Source organism: Erpetoichthys calabaricus, chromosome 10 (genome assembly GCF_900747795.2).
Source record: "Erpetoichthys calabaricus chromosome 10, fErpCal1.3, whole genome shotgun sequence".
NCBI classification, from domain to species: domain Eukaryota; kingdom Metazoa; phylum Chordata; class Cladistia; order Polypteriformes; family Polypteridae; genus Erpetoichthys; species Erpetoichthys calabaricus.
Window position 1 is genome coordinate 10,513,136 of NC_041403.2, and position 17,413 is coordinate 10,530,548.

Sequence of the window (17,413 nt, forward strand, 5' to 3'; positions counted from 1 at the left end):
TCCCTGCGTGGAGTTTGCATGTTCTCCCTGTGTCTACGTGGGATTCCTTCAGGTACTCCGGTTTCCTCCTACAGTCCAAAGACATGCAGGTTAGGTGCATTGGCGATCCTAAATTGTCCCCAGTGTGTGGGTGTGCCCTGCAGTGGGCTGGCGCCCTGCCCGAGGTTGTTCCTGCCTTGCACCCTGTGTTGGCTGGGATTGGCTCCAGCAGACCCCCATGAACCTGTGTTAGGATATAGCGGGTTGGATAATGGATAGATGGGTGGATGCTCTGCATGTGTATCGCGCCAATGTTTTTGAACCTCTTTATGACGTTCTGCTTTGTCTTTTATTTCAGACCCCGCTTACACCCGAGAGTGCAGGAACTGTGTCTGACAATAGCATTCACACGAATGAGAAGTGATTGAACCATGGACATGGTTATAAATGTTTGAGAGGAGGGCAGGATTTGTCAAAATCTCTTGGCAAAAAGTCTCGTCTCGTGGGACCTGAAATTATCTCTCACGGGAGTTGAAATGATCTCCAAGAAAGTCTCATCCTAGGATTTCCTTTTATAATAGAGAGATATATTTAATATTATTTATCAGTGTCTGACTGTGAGTTTGCCAGGTCAAGGCTGGACATGTTCCTGGAGTCCCCAAAATAAAATAACCGTTTTCAGACAGTGTGATTCTTAGCGTCTCCAAGACCGCTACAGTAAGACATATGAAAAGTCCACTTGTAGTCATCCAAAGGATGGCACCATTTTTACAGCACAGTGTGTCCTTGTCACTGCACTGGAAGACATTGGGATCCACAATCAGACCATAGGGTAAGCGCCTCCTGCTGGCCTCACCAACATCTCTTCCAGCAGCAACCCAAGCTTTCCCTAGATCGTCTCCCATCCAAGTACGGGCCTGAACACGCTTAGCTTCAGGTATGGTATGGAAGTTAATTAATATTATCCAATGAGTGGTGATGAATAGGGTAAAAAAAATAAAAATAAATTAGAGTCAGGTGACAGAACGAAGAGACTGTAAGGCAGGGGTGTCAAACTCGGTGCCTGGTGGGCTGCAGGTTTTTGTTCTAGCCAACTCCTAAATTAGTAACCAGTTAGTGCTGCTAATTTAATGGACTTGTTTTCCCTTAAAGGGTAATTTCAGTATTGTTTATGTCAAAGTTGTTTCTTCACAATCATGATAAACATTAATTTCCCACATAAAATTGTGTTCTAAAGTGAAGTGTTTTTTTTTTTTTAATAAATTTTACAAAATACCTACTCTATTGTTGCAGCTTACATTAAAGCTTAAGGAAACACACGTTCATAGGTGAATGAAAAAGCCTCAACACTTACCAAATATGCTCACTTTGAAGTGGCAAACACTTCGATTTAAGAAACCATGCCTTCTGTATTTTATGATGTACCCTTGTGATATTAAAAGGAAACTAGAAATTATTATTTTATCACAGATTCTTGGAACTAATTTTCTTGTGATAAGAAAACATTTCCTGGTTGCTCATCTGCTCACAGCCTCCATCATGGGTGGACCCAAAAGTCCAAAATCTAAAGGTCCTACTTTTGCTTCTGTAGTGGTTTTGTTCTGCCATGGTTTGTAACAATAGACCGATGCATGCTCAGATAATAGAATAGTAAACTGGCATTACCAAAGTGGTCCAAGTGTGTGTGTGTGTTCACCCTGCAATGGACTGGCGCCCTGTCCAGGGACTGTCCCTGGCTTGTGCCCGATGATCGCTGGCATAGGCTCCAGCTGCCCTAAGACTCTGTCCTGATAAATGGGTTAAGAAGATATATGGACTATTAATTATTATTATCATTATTATTGTGCCTATGGTGCAGAAAAATATACAAACAGATAAATCCTCTTCCTAACGTTTGTCACGCATTGATGCAGGGTTTGCTTTTTGGCAAGTTGCTTCCACTTGTTCTGACCCAGGATATCACAGAGTGGTAGGGAGACACTGAGATTGCACATGTAATCCCTCAAACAATTGAGCCAGCATTTCCTTGGGTCGTCCATGAAGCTGCTTTATGGTGGGCTGAGCTGTGTTGCTGGGGGTCAAGTGGCCAAACCATCAGAGGCACGCGATTCTATTTGACTAGAGCAATGGATGGAAGATACTGAGGTGCACTATTGATAATAATAATAATCAGTGGCAAGGTGGTGCAGTGGTGGCTTTGCTTGCTTGCAGTGAAGAAGACTGGGGTCCTCAGTGTGTTTGGGAGTTTGCATGTTCACCCCAGATGGTCCCGTTTCCTCCCACAGTCCAAACACACACAGGTTAAGTGGACTGGCATTGCTTAAGTGACCTGTGTGTGTTTGTTAACCCTGGGATAGACTGGCACCCTGTCCAGTGATTGATCCTGCCTTGCATCTGATGCTTGCTAGGATAGCATCCAGCTGCCCTGGATAAGCAGGTTAGAAGATGGATGAATGGGATGCCTATCTGTTCAGTTCTACCTACCTGCTCAACATTCTCTCTCACCTAAACTCATGCCTGCATCATCAATCTTGCGACAACAGGCATCTTTTGCGACATACAGAAATAACCTTCCATACCGTGAAAGAAAAAAGTGACCCTACGTGTGCCTTTTTCAGTTATTGTTGTCTAGCTATCTAAACAACAGACAAAACAATTCACATCTGAACATTGACATAAAATAATGTCAATAACAAGAGCTTGGCAAGTGCTTTCTGAGGGGAAAACACAAAGAGAAAGACAAACGGGGCAGTTGTCGATGTGAAGTGCACGACCAGTCTCATTTTACAATGGTTGAGTATCACAATAATGGGTTGCTTTTTACTATTGTATTGTCACAAAACAACATTTATATACTGTTTTGTAATACATGTGCCATCTCAAGATTTAGATCAATACATTTTAGACTTGTTGCTGCCTTGCAGCTAGGAGACCCGGGTTCACTTCCTGGGTCCTCCCTGCGTGGAGTTTGCATGTTCTCCCCATGTCTGCGTGGGTTTCCTCCGGGTACTCCGGTTTCCTCCCATAGTCCAAAGACATGCAGGTTAGGTGGATTGGCGATTCTAAATTGTCCCTAGTGTGTGTGCCCAGCAGTGAGCTGGCACCCTGCCCAGAGTATGTTTCCTGCCTTGCGCCCTGTGTTGGCTGAGATTGGCTCCAGCAGACCCCCATGACCCTGTAGCTAGGATATAGCAGGTTGGATAATGGATGGATGTCTGGTGATATAAACTGAAACACGTCATGCATGGGTAACATAAGTTAACTTCACATTTATAAAACAAAATGTTTGCAAAATGTTCCATGATGTGTGGTTAAATGCTGATAGTAGGAGATGACAGGTTTTTTTTAAAAAGCACAGTTCCCCCTTTGAAGTAAAAAATATTTTAAAAATATACCTAATATCAAATCATTAAGCCTCAACACCACTCCAGCTAAGAGACTTGCAAAGCTTTAACCTTTTCATCCCCTTCAGAGGGAAACATTCTTCTACTGATGACTATAATTTTCCTGCATATTTGTATTTAAAAGAGATCATCACGCTGCTCACGCAACATTCTGATGTCAGTAGATTTTCTGAAATCAGGTCACTAGGATTAAGCAGCTCAGATCCCTTAACCTTCATCTGTTGTGTTCACCAGTCTCTAGGTTTACTACAGAGTAATAAAAATGGGAACACCAGCGTCACCATTTAAAAGTAAAATTTAATTACACTGAGCCACCCTGTCCACAAGGCAGCATAAACAGTTCCTTCAAGATCACTGTGTACCCAATTAAACTTACAAAGATGAACGTACACACCATTACAGGCAGAGAGAGATCACAGACGGGTATCCTTTGGTGCCCTCTAGTGCACAATGAACAAACCTTTGAAAACATTTGGTTATCTTGAAAACAAGATAAACCACAAAACAGATCAATTGATCAATCAATATGAAAGGACCTACATGAGGGACACAAATATAAAAAGCACTGCGATAGATAGATAGATAGATAGATAGATAGATAGATAGATAGATAGATAGATAGATAGATAGATAGATAGATAGTTGAAAGGCACTATATAATAGATAGATAGATAGACATGAATGGCATGGTATGACAGATGGATAAATATGAAAGACAATATATGATAGAGAAATATATCAATTGCCAGATTGATACACAGATCAATAGATCAAACAAGCTGCATTTTAGTTGGATATCTAAGTAAGAAGTTCCCCAGTAGCAGCTGAAAATACTGCTTCAAGTACTATTAGTAAAAGGCGCTATATAATCAATATTATACATATAATTCACCATTTTTGCCTGCTTTGTTCCATCTTCTCCTCTGTGCTGACCTGGAGGATGCCAATATGGACAGGGGGTGGTCTGCCGCTGCTGCACTTGCCAGTTGTAGGATTACGCGGGTCACGAGATGTCTAAGCTGCTGATGATTTCTTTAATCTCCAGAGAGATGTCTCCACAGCCCAACTTTTGTAACAGACCTAGAGGTGCAAGCTGAAGAAGGGATAGCCCCCCCCATTCCACAGCACAAAGGGTCTTCCTATTTGATGCCTCAATGACTCAGATGGCCAAAGCCTGCCATCTGCTGGTCCTCAGCAGGACTGCACTTCTGCTTGTAATTCACGGAAGGGTATCCTCAGGTGAAGAAGGTAGGCTTAAAGACAACGTGTTTCACGATTATATTCTTTTGATTTTGATCCTCTCATCCTACCACTAGCAGTTCTCTGGGATTCTCTCAGTCGTCAAAGAGCAGATGTTTTAATTTAATTTGACTTATTCAGTGTTGCATGCTAGCTGTGCTTTGTTAATTGTGGATGTTAAGTGTAAATGAGTTTTTAATGCCTTAAACAGCATCACTTGCAATTGCAGGTAACAAAATATCCCACCTGCTATGTCCTTGTGAAGAGCTGGATTGCTTCTTTGGTTACAGAATAATATTTTTGCAGTTTCATGGCTTACTCATGGTATTACAATTCCATATGGAGGCAAAAGTCAGCAATTGGAAAACTGGTTTCAGAGAATTTGGTCTTCTAGAAGAGGGTGGCATAACCATACTGAGGAGAGCTATGCAAAAAATATAAGTTGTAAACCAAGTTAGGAGTGTTTAGAGCTCATTTTGGGAGGAGGAAGCAAAAGAGCAGAAACAGACCCCTGGATTCAAGTGAGAGCAGTAGTCAAAGAGCACCTTCTTCTTCTTTCAGCTGCTCCCATTAAGGGTCGTCACAGCGGATCATCTTTTTCCATATCTTTCTGTCCTCTCCATCTTGCTCTGTCACACTCATCACCTGCATGTCCTCTCTCACCACATCCATAAACCTTCTCTTTGGCCTTCCTCATTTCCTCTTCCCTGGCAGCTCTGTCCTTAGCAGCCTTCTCCCAATATACTCAGCATCTCACCTCTGCACATGTCCAAACCAACACAGTATCGCCTCTCTGACTTTGTCTCCCAAACGTCCAACTTGAGCTGACCCTCTAATGCACTCATTTCTAATCCTGTCCATCCTCGTCACACCCAATGCAAATCTTAGCATCTTTAACTGTGCCACCTCCAGCTCTGTCTCCTGTTTTCTGGTCAGTGCCACCGTCTCCAGCCCATATAACATAGCTGGTCTCACTACCGTCCTGTAGACCTTCCCTTTCACTCTTGCTGATACCCGTCTGTCACAAATCACTTCTGTCAATCTTCTCCACCCACTCCACCCTCCCTGCACTCTCTTCTTCAGTTCTCTTCCACAATCCCCGTTACTTTGTACTGTTGATCCCAAGTATTTAAACTCAAAGTCAGCAAAGAGCACCTAAGGGTCACAAATGCTCATGGTGGCACAGCAGTGGTGGCTGAAGGTTTGCGTTTGTCATACCAGCTATCAGTGAATGGATCTTTTTAGATAGATAGTATGTTATTCTCCCCATGTGGTTTGATAAGATTTAATAGGTTTGCCTGATAGCAAACAGGACAGGACAGGACTCTTGACCAAAGAAAAAGGTGAATTCGAATTCAAATTCACCTTCAATTGAAAAGCACAATACTGTGAGAAAGGGCTTCCTGTTTGTGAACTATTTTCACTTTCGGCGTTATTTATTTTGCAATATTTTAGCAACAATTTGTGTATTTTGCAGGTTGTGAGCAAACACCTGGATGACATGAGATATGGATTATGCATGCGAGTTGCACAAGATTTTTTTAAATGTTTTTGATACTGTTTGCTGTTGTCCAGAGTGAGTCACCACAGGCACCCATTCAACGGAAAAGTTGTTATGAACCATGAGATTAAAATTTTTCTTTGGCCATCACTACCAGTCACATGACATGTAACATATTTTTTGGAAAGACCATTCCTTTAATCCAGAAATACCACCAAAGTGGAGTTTTATTAGCATATAAAACTTAACAATTTTGATAGGTATACTCCTGAGAAGACACATCTGTCTTTCATTCTTTTCCAACATGCAAGGAACAATTTAAAACAACACAAAGAGTGGGCAGCAGGTTAAACTGCAGGTGAAAACACACAGGGCCAACTGGTCATTAACAGGAATTTACAGAGGTCTAGATTTTCTGTAACCAATTTTTTATTGAACTTGAAATGCAGACAGACAGGCCAGGTCTTGTTATGATTCTATGCTTTGTGGCGGACAGCCAGGACGCCCCTTCGACGTACAGTATGTTCTGGGGGAGCAACCATGGGCTGCTCGATACCTCCCCCGGGACGCTTGGTGGCAGCCTCCCTGGCTGACGGTGGTGCCTCAGCTTCCCGCAGGGCTCCATGGGAGATGGAGTTCTCCACAGCCTAGTTGGGATCTGGGGTGGCCGCCAGGGGGCGCTGTATGCATAGACATATATAGACAGACACCGCATTCACTGTGTTGCCCAGTCAACATGATACGTCCGCGCGTCCGCCATATTGCTAGTGGCAAAAGTGCCATTTAAACTAATACAAGTAAACGTGGAAACCGGGTTTTCTGATGAAAAAACTAACGTTTAAAACAGTATTGTTTACATACAACAGATTTTGGCGAATCGTTTAAATGCAATTATTTATATCCTTTTATACAATAATAATGGCAATTATTAAATAAAATAATAATAATTATTATGGGCGGCACGGTGGCGCAGTGGTAGCGCTGCTGCCTCGCAGTTAGGAGACCCGGGTTCGCTTCCCGGGTCCTCCCTGCGTGGAGTTTGCATGTTCTCCCCGTGTCTGCGTGGGTTTCCTCCGGGCGCTCCGGTTTCCTCCCACAGTCCAAAGACATGCAGGTTAGGTGGATTGGCGATTCTAAACTGGCCCTAGTGTGTGCTTGGTGTATGGGTGTGTTTGTGTGTGTCCTGCGGTGGGTTGGCACCCTGCCTGGGATTGGTTCCTGCCTTGTGCCCTGTGTTGGCTGGGATTGGCTCCAGCGGGCCCCCGTGACCCTGTGTTCGGATTCAGTGGGTTGGAAAATGGATGGATGGATAATAATTATTACTATTAAATAATTCCTCCCATATAAGTAACATTTCTCGGACTGCCTTCTTCCATCTCCAAAACATTTCTAGACTTTATCCTGTTCTTATGCAACACAGTACTGAAGTATTGGTTAATGCCCGAGTCACCTCACGTATAGATTACTGTAATGCTATTCTATCTGGCATCCCACAAAAACTTATCCATCGCTTACAACTTATACAAAATTCTGCTGCCAGGATAATAACCTGCTGTTCTAAATCCACTGAATATATAACACCTCTTCGATCTCTGCTTCACTGGCTCCCTGTTAACTACAGAATACAATACACAATACCGCTCTTAACATTTAAAGCTCTCCACAACCTCACTGATCTCCTCCAGACTTACACTCCTCTTGCTCACTCAGATCCTCATCTGCAGCTCGACTTTCTGTACCGCACATCAAACTCTGGTCTATGGGAGCTCCAGCGTCTCTCATTGTGCTCCTCAACTTTGGAATTCTCTTCCCTCTCATATCTTTTCAAACTGGCATACCAATTGTGAATTTTGCACTGTTACTGCCAGTTATCTTTGTTTGTTTACTAATTATTACTTTTTGATTTATCATTCTCTTGTTTTAATTTTACAAATGTTTAATTTTATTGTAAGGTGTCCTTGAGTGCTAAGAAAGGCACCTATTAAATAAAATGTATTATTATTATTATTATTAATTATTTAGACGAAAACTTGACCAATGTCTGAAAGTCAAAATAGTAAGACTGCAACTGGCAGTCTGGTCTTTCTTTTAACAGTGAAATGATACACTTAATGACAAAAATAAACAATTTTATTGTATACAAATTGGCTTAATAATTTCTGAAAACATTTCACTCATTCCTCTCTCGACATCTCTCTCTTTCTCTCTCTCACACACACACACACACACACACACACACACACACACACACACACACACACACACACGCACACACACACGCACACACCCCGTGTGGTTACTTAAATATATACAGGATAGGATCTAAAATCCATGAAACAGAACTGTCTTCCATAGCTTTTTCCGTGTGTTGCCACTCTGTAATTTGAGAGTATTCAGTCTGGCAATATGGTGCAGCCTTAGTTTGTGGAAGACGGACACAACTAAAGACATGAGAATTAAATGATGGTTGTCAATTTCAAACTGTGTTTCCTCAATGAGCTCCTTGAGAAAAAACACATCATCTGAACTAATCTCAGCCTGAACAAACTGATTGATCAAAGATACACTGACAGCTTGCCCTAATGTCGACTGTTGGATAACACGCTCAGCTACTTTAACCACCTCGACTGGACCCTCAGAAGGAATCATCAAACCTCCTTTGTTTTTTAATGTGAGCGAGTGGTAGCTTTGATCATATGATGCCGGTACAGCATCTGTTACCAAACTAGCATGGCACACATCACAGCACAGCTTTCTCAAAATCCCGTCTAAGGGCTTCCTCCCACTGCTTCCTGAGGTGGATTTCTTTGGGAAACCTTCAAAGTTTGAGAAATGTTAACAGCTAACAACAATCTACATAGTTAGTGACTAAATACGTTTAGCCAAAACGTTGTTTGGAGGCTCACTTGAGCACATAAATACATAGATTTGCTAGCTTAGCCTGGCGTAGCTAAAGTTAAGATTTTAAAACAGGATTTTCTAATAGCCAGATATAACCAAAACAATTGTTCAGCCTTACCTATGAAATGTAATCCCCCCGGGATCTGGTTTGGAGCGTACAGCGGTTTGTACAATCCCAAGCAACACATGCATGAGGCATCTTTATCCATTAATTCGCTCCACAGCAGTGCCACTCGCAAAATGGCGGCGACATTGACATACGATGCCGCTGGTCATGCGGCATCTAGTAATTCTATGTCTATGGCTGCATGGGGCCCTGAGCCTGGCTGGATGAATCGTCAGCCCCAACTGGAAGTGCAACTGGAAACACGTGATCAAGCACCTGGAGCACTTCCGGGTGGGCTATAAAAGCGGCCAGCAACCACCACTAAGTGGCCAGAGTCGGGAGGAGGAGGACAAAGCTTGACGGGAGGAGTGGTGCTACCAGAAGGGAGTGTTGGTGCTTTGTGCTTGTGTTGTGCTGGACTGTGTTGTGCCTGTGGGGTTCACGGGGAAGACGTGCCCCACAGGTGAAGAAAATAAAGTCTTTGTTGTGTTTTTACATGTGCCTCCGTGTGAGTCTGTGCCGGGTTGGGCGCAATAAAGCGCCTACTTTACAGTTTATAAATAAAGATCATAAAAATCCTAAGCATTAACTTGCCATAATTAGTTAAATTATCAAGCCCAGACAAACAAATCTAGTTTGCTCTGATGACATTTGAGATCTTTTTTTTTTCTGCTAAAGATCAGAGAGCAAGTAAAGCCTCGAGCTACTACTCAGCCCAGCTCTGTTCCTCCTTAATTTCTCAATGGAGAGGTAATTTCTCTGGGCTCTTTTCTAAGTAACTTTCTAGGGTTGTTTAAGAGACAGTTCTTGTTCAGACTTTCAAGATGAATTCTTCCCCTAATTCCCTAGATCCAACCCCTGGCCCTTTGCTAAAAAGCATGTAATGCAGGAGTTTGTGAATCCCCTGGCATTAAATGTGTCTTTGACTTCCAGAAAAGTATCCATTGTCCTTAATATCACTGCTAAACAAACCAATTCTAAAAAGCCAAATCTTGATCCTGCAGCCATGCTTAGTTATCGTCCTATTTCAAAATATCTATTTGTATCTAAAGTGTGTGAGAAGACAGTTGCAAGTTCATTTAAACTCTTCAGCAAGTTACATAAAGTCTTCCAGTTTGGCTTCCAACCAACCCATTGTACCAAGACTGCATTAACTAAGATTATCAGTGACTCTCTTATGGAAGCAGAGTTCTAGTCACCTCATTTTACTCTGTATTGTGACGTATTCGGCTGGCCTTTTGCTTTTTAGAGCTGCTTCACTCACACACAAAACACACTTTCATACTGACATCAGTCAGGGGACTGCAGAATCAGCTACAGTTCTGCAAAAGTCTCCTATTTCACAGTAATAATAAATCTTTATTGTCTACCCCTCTGTAGCTCGACAGAACTGAAGGGGACGGCTTTGAATTTGTTTCACTCCAGGAAGACAGAAACAAAGTCAAACGTCTCTTGACGTTTATTAAATTTGCTGTTTGCTTTATGAATTTGTTTGCTTCAATACTGTTTCTATAAGTTTAAGAATAAAGTGTGCAACTTTGATCCCAATACAAGACAGCAAGCATACTATGTTTGGAACTGTCGTTCATGTCATTTGACTCAAACATCTGGAAGACACTACAGTGTCTGGTACTACTTTGGAGAAGTTTTCTTATTTTACTATAAAGAAAGAATGTATCGCCTTGAAAGAATATAAAACACACTGCCAATTAGAAAAGGTCAGTAATGCCCAACCAATTTAATACAGCAAATATACAAGAAGCTGTCCGCTAAAGTCAATTCCACCAGTCATGGTGTGCCAGTCAGACACCTGAAAAGGTGGTTGTAGCACATACACAACTAGCCACTTGCATATACATATCACATACCTAATACATTAAAGAAGTTAAAAAAAGACATGGCTTTTAAAACAGCAATTCATCATTATATACAGTATAATAAGTCCTAACATTAATGAAACAGACATATTGCTATGCTTACCTGTGGCCCCTAAAGGATGGCCTTTAGAGATGAGACCTCCACTTGGGTTCACCACCCATTTCCCACCATAGGTGTTATCACCCCTGTCAATCAGCTCTCCAGCTTTACCTGGCAATCAGAAAAACAGACACCTTAAGAATGATACGTACGCTCACTGACTAACATATCTACAAGTGCCTTTCAGCAGCATTCCTCCCCTTTACGGTTTGTCCTGTAGTCGCATTACAGTTTGTATTGAAAATTGATTATCAATTGTATTTTATATAATGGCCTTAACAATATACTCCAAATCGTTTAAGTGGAATGAAAATAAAACACATTGTAGTGTGTATATATATATTGTCACATAAACAAGTCACAGACATCATAAAGGTTTGGGGCAGCCACCCATATATTGTTTTCCTGGCTGCAAAAGTTGATTGAATAGTGAGAGTTGTTCATAGAACAGAGTCCAAAACAGAACTAACTGGCATTGAGACAAAATGGCGTTTTAACATAGAGCAAGGGAAATTACATCACTGATGGCGGAACCGGAAGTGACGTCTTCATTGGCCTCGGGAACCAGAAGTGATGTCATCAGTGGCGCAAGAACCAAGCGGGATTTCCGGAGAATGGTCCGCAAGAGACTGAGAGAGACAGTCAGCACACTCTGTCGCCCCCTGGTCTGGCTTAGAATTACTATTATTTAGGCCCTTTAGCTGTTTCCCATGCGTTCAGCCACCCTAAACAATCCCCCCCCCCCCAACCCCCCCGCCCCCAGACAGCCAGTTTTTCACATCGCTTCTATATATTTCTCTTCTGGTTTGTCCTGCTTCCACTTCAAAACTGGTCCCGCCCACACGCAGCCAGCACGGCATTTCTCGATTCCTATTCGTTGTCTTCCATGTCATGCACTATACTGGCCTGCTGAGTGTAATCCATCCAACAAGTGCTCGAGGTGCTGCCAGAACAGTAAAGTAGCTTTACCACCTTTGCGGGAGCCACCTGTGTCTTTACAACAGCTTCTTACACAGCAAACATCAGAAGCTAAAAATTATCGTGAACACATTGAAGAATACAGCTCTTCTCTAGCGTTTGCTTCCATGGGTGCACACATAACTCAACCTCCTAGCCACGGACCATACTGTTTTAAAATACACGGGCAAATCACCAAATCTCACCACTATACGCTAACACTTTTACCTCTCCAGAATATGGACAGTTGTATGTTTTTGACACAGCGCAAGCTACTGAAGTACACTTACAAAATAAAGCAAACTCTGCATACAGCGAAAATGTACTTCTCCAGCTAGATTCCATGCTCAGAACCATCAACACCTTCACTAAATCATACAAACACATGTATGAAATCGCTCAGTCCAATCCAACAGCATCTGTACAAATGGTTTTCAAGGAAAACCCTGGGCAGGATTTACGACGATACAATGCCCCGACATGTCACACCGATGTTGCAACAATTTTCGTCAGAGAAGATGGCGAAACGCCTGCCTAAAGGGACATTTGCATCTATCCCATAGGCAACTCCTGTAAACAGATTTCCACGCTCAATATGAATTGCGATCCTATGGTTTACCCACTTTTATTCCCTTACGGAGACATTGGCTGGCACAAAGATTTACAACATGTTCCTGATAAAAGAAGCGCCAAGCGAATAAGGCTTACTCAATGCCAATTTTATGAGAACAGATTAGCAATGAAGAATGAACAGTACGTCGTAGATGTGTATGTTAAAACAGAGGGCGCGCGTCTCAACTATCTCAGATTGCATCAACAATATCTGCATGTGGAACTATCAGACGCAATGCAAGCAAACGCTGAAAATAACAACGTTCGTGTACGAAAAACGATCATATTACCGTCCACATTTCCAGGAAGTCCAAGACACATGCAACAAAACTATCAGGATGCCATGGCCATAGTACGGAAATTTGGAGAGCCTGATTTATTTATCACTTTCACATGTAATCCTGCTTGGCCGGAAAATCTACATGCACACTGTGTCTTTCAAGAAGTATTTATTTCTTCTTGATTTCTGAATTCCTTTCTCACCGTTTTCCGTTCCTATTCTTACACCGCCATATGCTACAGCGGGCATCGGCTAGTTTGATTTAATTTCATACAACTAAATACTGCTTCAGTAAAAATCTCTGTTCGGAAAACACTGCAGTACTCAGATGTTCCTAGGAAATGAAAGACATACCACTGTTATCTTTTTTGTTGAAAGTCAATCATTATGCAGGCTGAGAGGGGTTCCCAAACTTTTTCATATGACTATGTATTATATATATATATATATATAAATATATATATATATATATATATATATATATACATATATATATATATATATATATATATATATATATATATATATATATATATATATATATATATATAAATATATATATATATATATAAATATATAAATATATATATATATATAAATATATAAATATATATATATATATAAATATATAAATATATATATATATATAAATATATATAAATATATAAATATATATATATATATATATATATATATATATATATATATATATATATATATATATAAATCTATTACACAGTGAATGTTGAACTGAAGCTTGACTTTCAAAAAAATATACTGCAAACCATGATCACAATATCTGTCAGAAAAATTGCAGTTAGATATTTTCCACAAACTGTTCAGCTCTACTTCACTGTTTTCTACAAATGCGTGACACTGGAATATTTTTAGTTTTACCTTTAGAACAGAGTCCAAGAGCCTCATAGGTAATCAACTCATTGGCAGAAAAACAATCGTGAAGTTCAATGACGCTGACATCTGTGGGTTGCAGGCCAGTCTTCTGGAAGCATTGCTGAGCCGCCTGTTGAGTCATGTCATATCCCACCTGGGAAATACAAGAGATAGACATTAAAACTGTATTTGGAATGGTGGGCTAGTGTGTGTGTGTGTGTGTGTGTGTCTACAATTGCAAATTTTGAATGAGTTAGCCTCATGCCTGAAACCATAGCCTTATACTCACCTAACACACCAAAGGCTGAATTTACATCACCTTTTCCATTAACACCAGGAAACAGAACCAAGCTGACTGCCAGAGGACAAACACTGTCATGGTTTGAGAATCTCAGTATCAATCACACACGATCTCAAAGCGCACTGCTGCTTTCCCGTCTACACATGACTGTTGCTAACAAGACAACAGTAGAGTGACCATTTCTTTACTGCTGGCTTGACTATGGAGTGGAGGTTAAACCTTTCAGTGGATGGTGCATTTGTGACTCAGGTAACCGTTTCACTAAGACGATAAGACGACTCGCTAGCTGAAAACCCACCTAGCCTTAAACATTAAGTTTGCACGATAGACTGACTTTTGAACAAAACCGACAAACAAGAAGTATAACACAAGTATATTACCTGCTTAATAAATGAAACCTGATAGATGAAATCAGCGGCACAAAAGACAGAACATTTTCCAGTCAGGCAGCTTTGCTAAGAAGCTAATCGGTGGTGACAATGGGGACTCACTGACAAAGTTGTTCCTTGCATAACACTATGGCTTCTAATTGATTCACCCCTGAGAAATGACCTTTGTAGCATGTTTCACTTGTACATTCCAAGTCACACTCAAAACAGATCTACAATGATGAGAGGCTACCTGAGAAAACCCTTAACCCCTAGCACTCTTTTTAGTATTTAGAACATTAGAACACTCCAGACGAGAACAAGACATTCAGCCCAACAAAGCTCGCCAGTCCTTTCCACTTATTTCTTCCAAAAAAACATCAAGTTGAGTTTTGAAAGTCCTAAAGTCTTACTGCCCACCACTCTACTTGGTCGCTTATTCCAAGTGTCTATCTTTCGTTGTGTGAAGAAAAACTTCCCAATGTTTTTTGTGAAATTTACCCTTAACAAGTTTCCAACTGTGTCCCTGTGTTCTTGATGAACTCATTTTAAAATAACAGTCTCAATCCAATGGACTAATTCTCTTCATAAATTCAAACACTTCAATCATGTCACCTCTTAATCTTCTTTTGCTTAAACTGTAAAGGCTCAGCTCTTTTGCTCTTCCCTCATCACTCATCCCCTGTAGCCCCTGAATCAGCCCAGTCGCTCTTCTCTTGACCTTTTCTTGTGCTGTTATGTCCTTTTTGTAGTCTGGAGACCCAAACTGCACACAGGACTCCAGATGAGGCCTCACCAGTGTGTTATAAAGCTTCAACAGAACCTCCTGTGACTTGTACTCCACACATCAAGGCGCTATATAACCTAATATTCTGTTAGCCTTCTTAATGGCTTCTGAATACTGTCAGGAAGTCGATAGCTTAGAGTCCACTACGACTCCTAAATCCTTCTCATAAGGTGTACTCTCGATTTTCCGACCGCCCATTGTCTATTCAAACCTAACATTTTTACTTCTTATGTGTAATTCTTTACATTTACTGACATTAAATTTAATCTGCCACAAATCTTCCCAAGCCTGCCTGCTGTCCAAGTCCTTCTGTGATGATATGATGGATTCCAAATTATCTGTCAGTCCACCTATCTTGGTATCATCTGCAAACTTAACTAGCTTGTTACTTATATTCCTATCTAAATCATTTATAAAATATTAAAAATAGCAGCAGCCCCCACACTGAACCCTGTGGAACACCACTCTTAACATCGGCCAGTTCTGATTAAGTTCCTCGCACCATCATTCTGTACACTGCCCATTGTGTATTCAAACCTCACATTTTTACTTCCTATGTGTAGTACTAGGGTGTTGTACCGTGTTAGCCATTATGAATGTACAGAAAATCCAAGCAAAATGACACCTTTTATTGGCTAACTAAAAAGATTACAATATGCAAGCTTTCAAGGCAACTCAGGCCCCTTCTTCAGGCAAGATCTAAGCATTTATATATGTTATGAGTAGCAGCAGTGGCACCCACACTTCCCCCTGCTGGCCACCACTCTTAACATCGGCCAATTCTGATGAGGTTCCTCACACCATCACCCTCTGCTTCCTGTGTCTGAGCCAATTCTGCACCTATGTACACACATCACCCTGAACTCCCACTTTGTTTAGTTTGATGCCCAACCTAGGGATGCCAGACGTCCCTTATATATGGGACATGTCTCAAATTTGATCATTTTGTCCCCTGTCCCGTACTGACTTTTCAGGGACACCCAAATGTCCCGTATTTAGTTCATTTTCAAATTTCTTAATAAAAATATATTTTTACTACCTTCTTACGGTACTTAGTTGTAACTTTATAAGTAATTATGCTTTCTTTTCTCAGATTATCTTGATGAAAATAACCCAAATGTAACGAGGAAACAGCACTGCAACATACAGCGTCAACAAAGTGTGTTGTTACTACTTGCCACTGCCCACTTCTTTTCTAATTGCCTGTATTAAATAATAATAATATTTCTCTGTTGTCTGCATTAAATAAATATTTTCAAATGATTTCACTTTTACAGAATTTCTTTTTAGCTTGTATTAAATACTTTTCGAATGATTTTACTTTTGTTTTCCTCATAACCCATTCAAATTCTTGCTTTATGTTTTTAACTTATGTTTCTACTTTAATATAATATATTGGTCTGGGTGTGTAGGGGGCATGTATAAATTTATATATATAGTAATATATAGAGAGATTTTAAGAGTGTCCCGTATTTCTAATTTTCTAATCTGGCAACCCTAGCCCACCCTCTCATGTGGCACCCTCTCAGAAAGCATCAAATGCTTTCTGAAAGTCCACATAAATAATATCATAAGTTCCACTCTGGTCATATCCTTTTGTTGCCTCATCATAGAATTCCAACCTGTCAGTAAAACCTCTCTCTTCTGACCCCATGCGGACTGTTCAGAATAACTCCTGTTCTTGTCATGCGCTGCTCAATCTTCTCCTTAATAATTCCTTCCATTAATTTTCCCGTGATGCATGTTAAGCTTACTGGCCTGCAGTTGCTTGGATCTGCCCTGTCACCCTTTTTTATATAATGGGATGATATTTGCTATTTTCCAGTCCTTTGGAAGCTCTCCAGTAGGCAGTGACTTTCTAAAAATATGTGTCATATCTGGTTTATATCTGTACTCGTTGGCCTCCTTAAGAACTCGAGGGTAAATATTATCTGGCCTTGGTGATTTGTATGATTTCAAAACCAATGGCAGTGTGTGACACATTTTCTTTTAACGTCAAAACAAACTGTTACATGCATAAATAAAAGATCTTTCAGGAGATTTGTCCCTGCATTATTTCTGTGCTACTAAGCAGAGTGTCTCTTTTTAATGATTAAGGATTGGTGCGATC

General features: G+C 40.8%; 1 protein-coding gene across 1 annotated transcript in view; it reads right to left on the minus strand.

The window, feature by feature from the left end:
- Positions 1-17,413, minus strand: part of scp2a (sterol carrier protein 2a) — a 128,028-nt gene that overhangs the window by 67,207 nt on the left and 43,408 nt on the right. The window contains exons 10-11 of the mRNA XM_028810867.2: positions 13,854-14,001; positions 11,111-11,218 (exon numbers count right to left, since the gene is read on the minus strand). Coding sequence (XP_028666700.2) covers positions 11,111-11,218; positions 13,854-14,001 — 256 coding nt within the window. The remainder of the gene's footprint in view (positions 1-11,110; positions 11,219-13,853; positions 14,002-17,413) is intronic.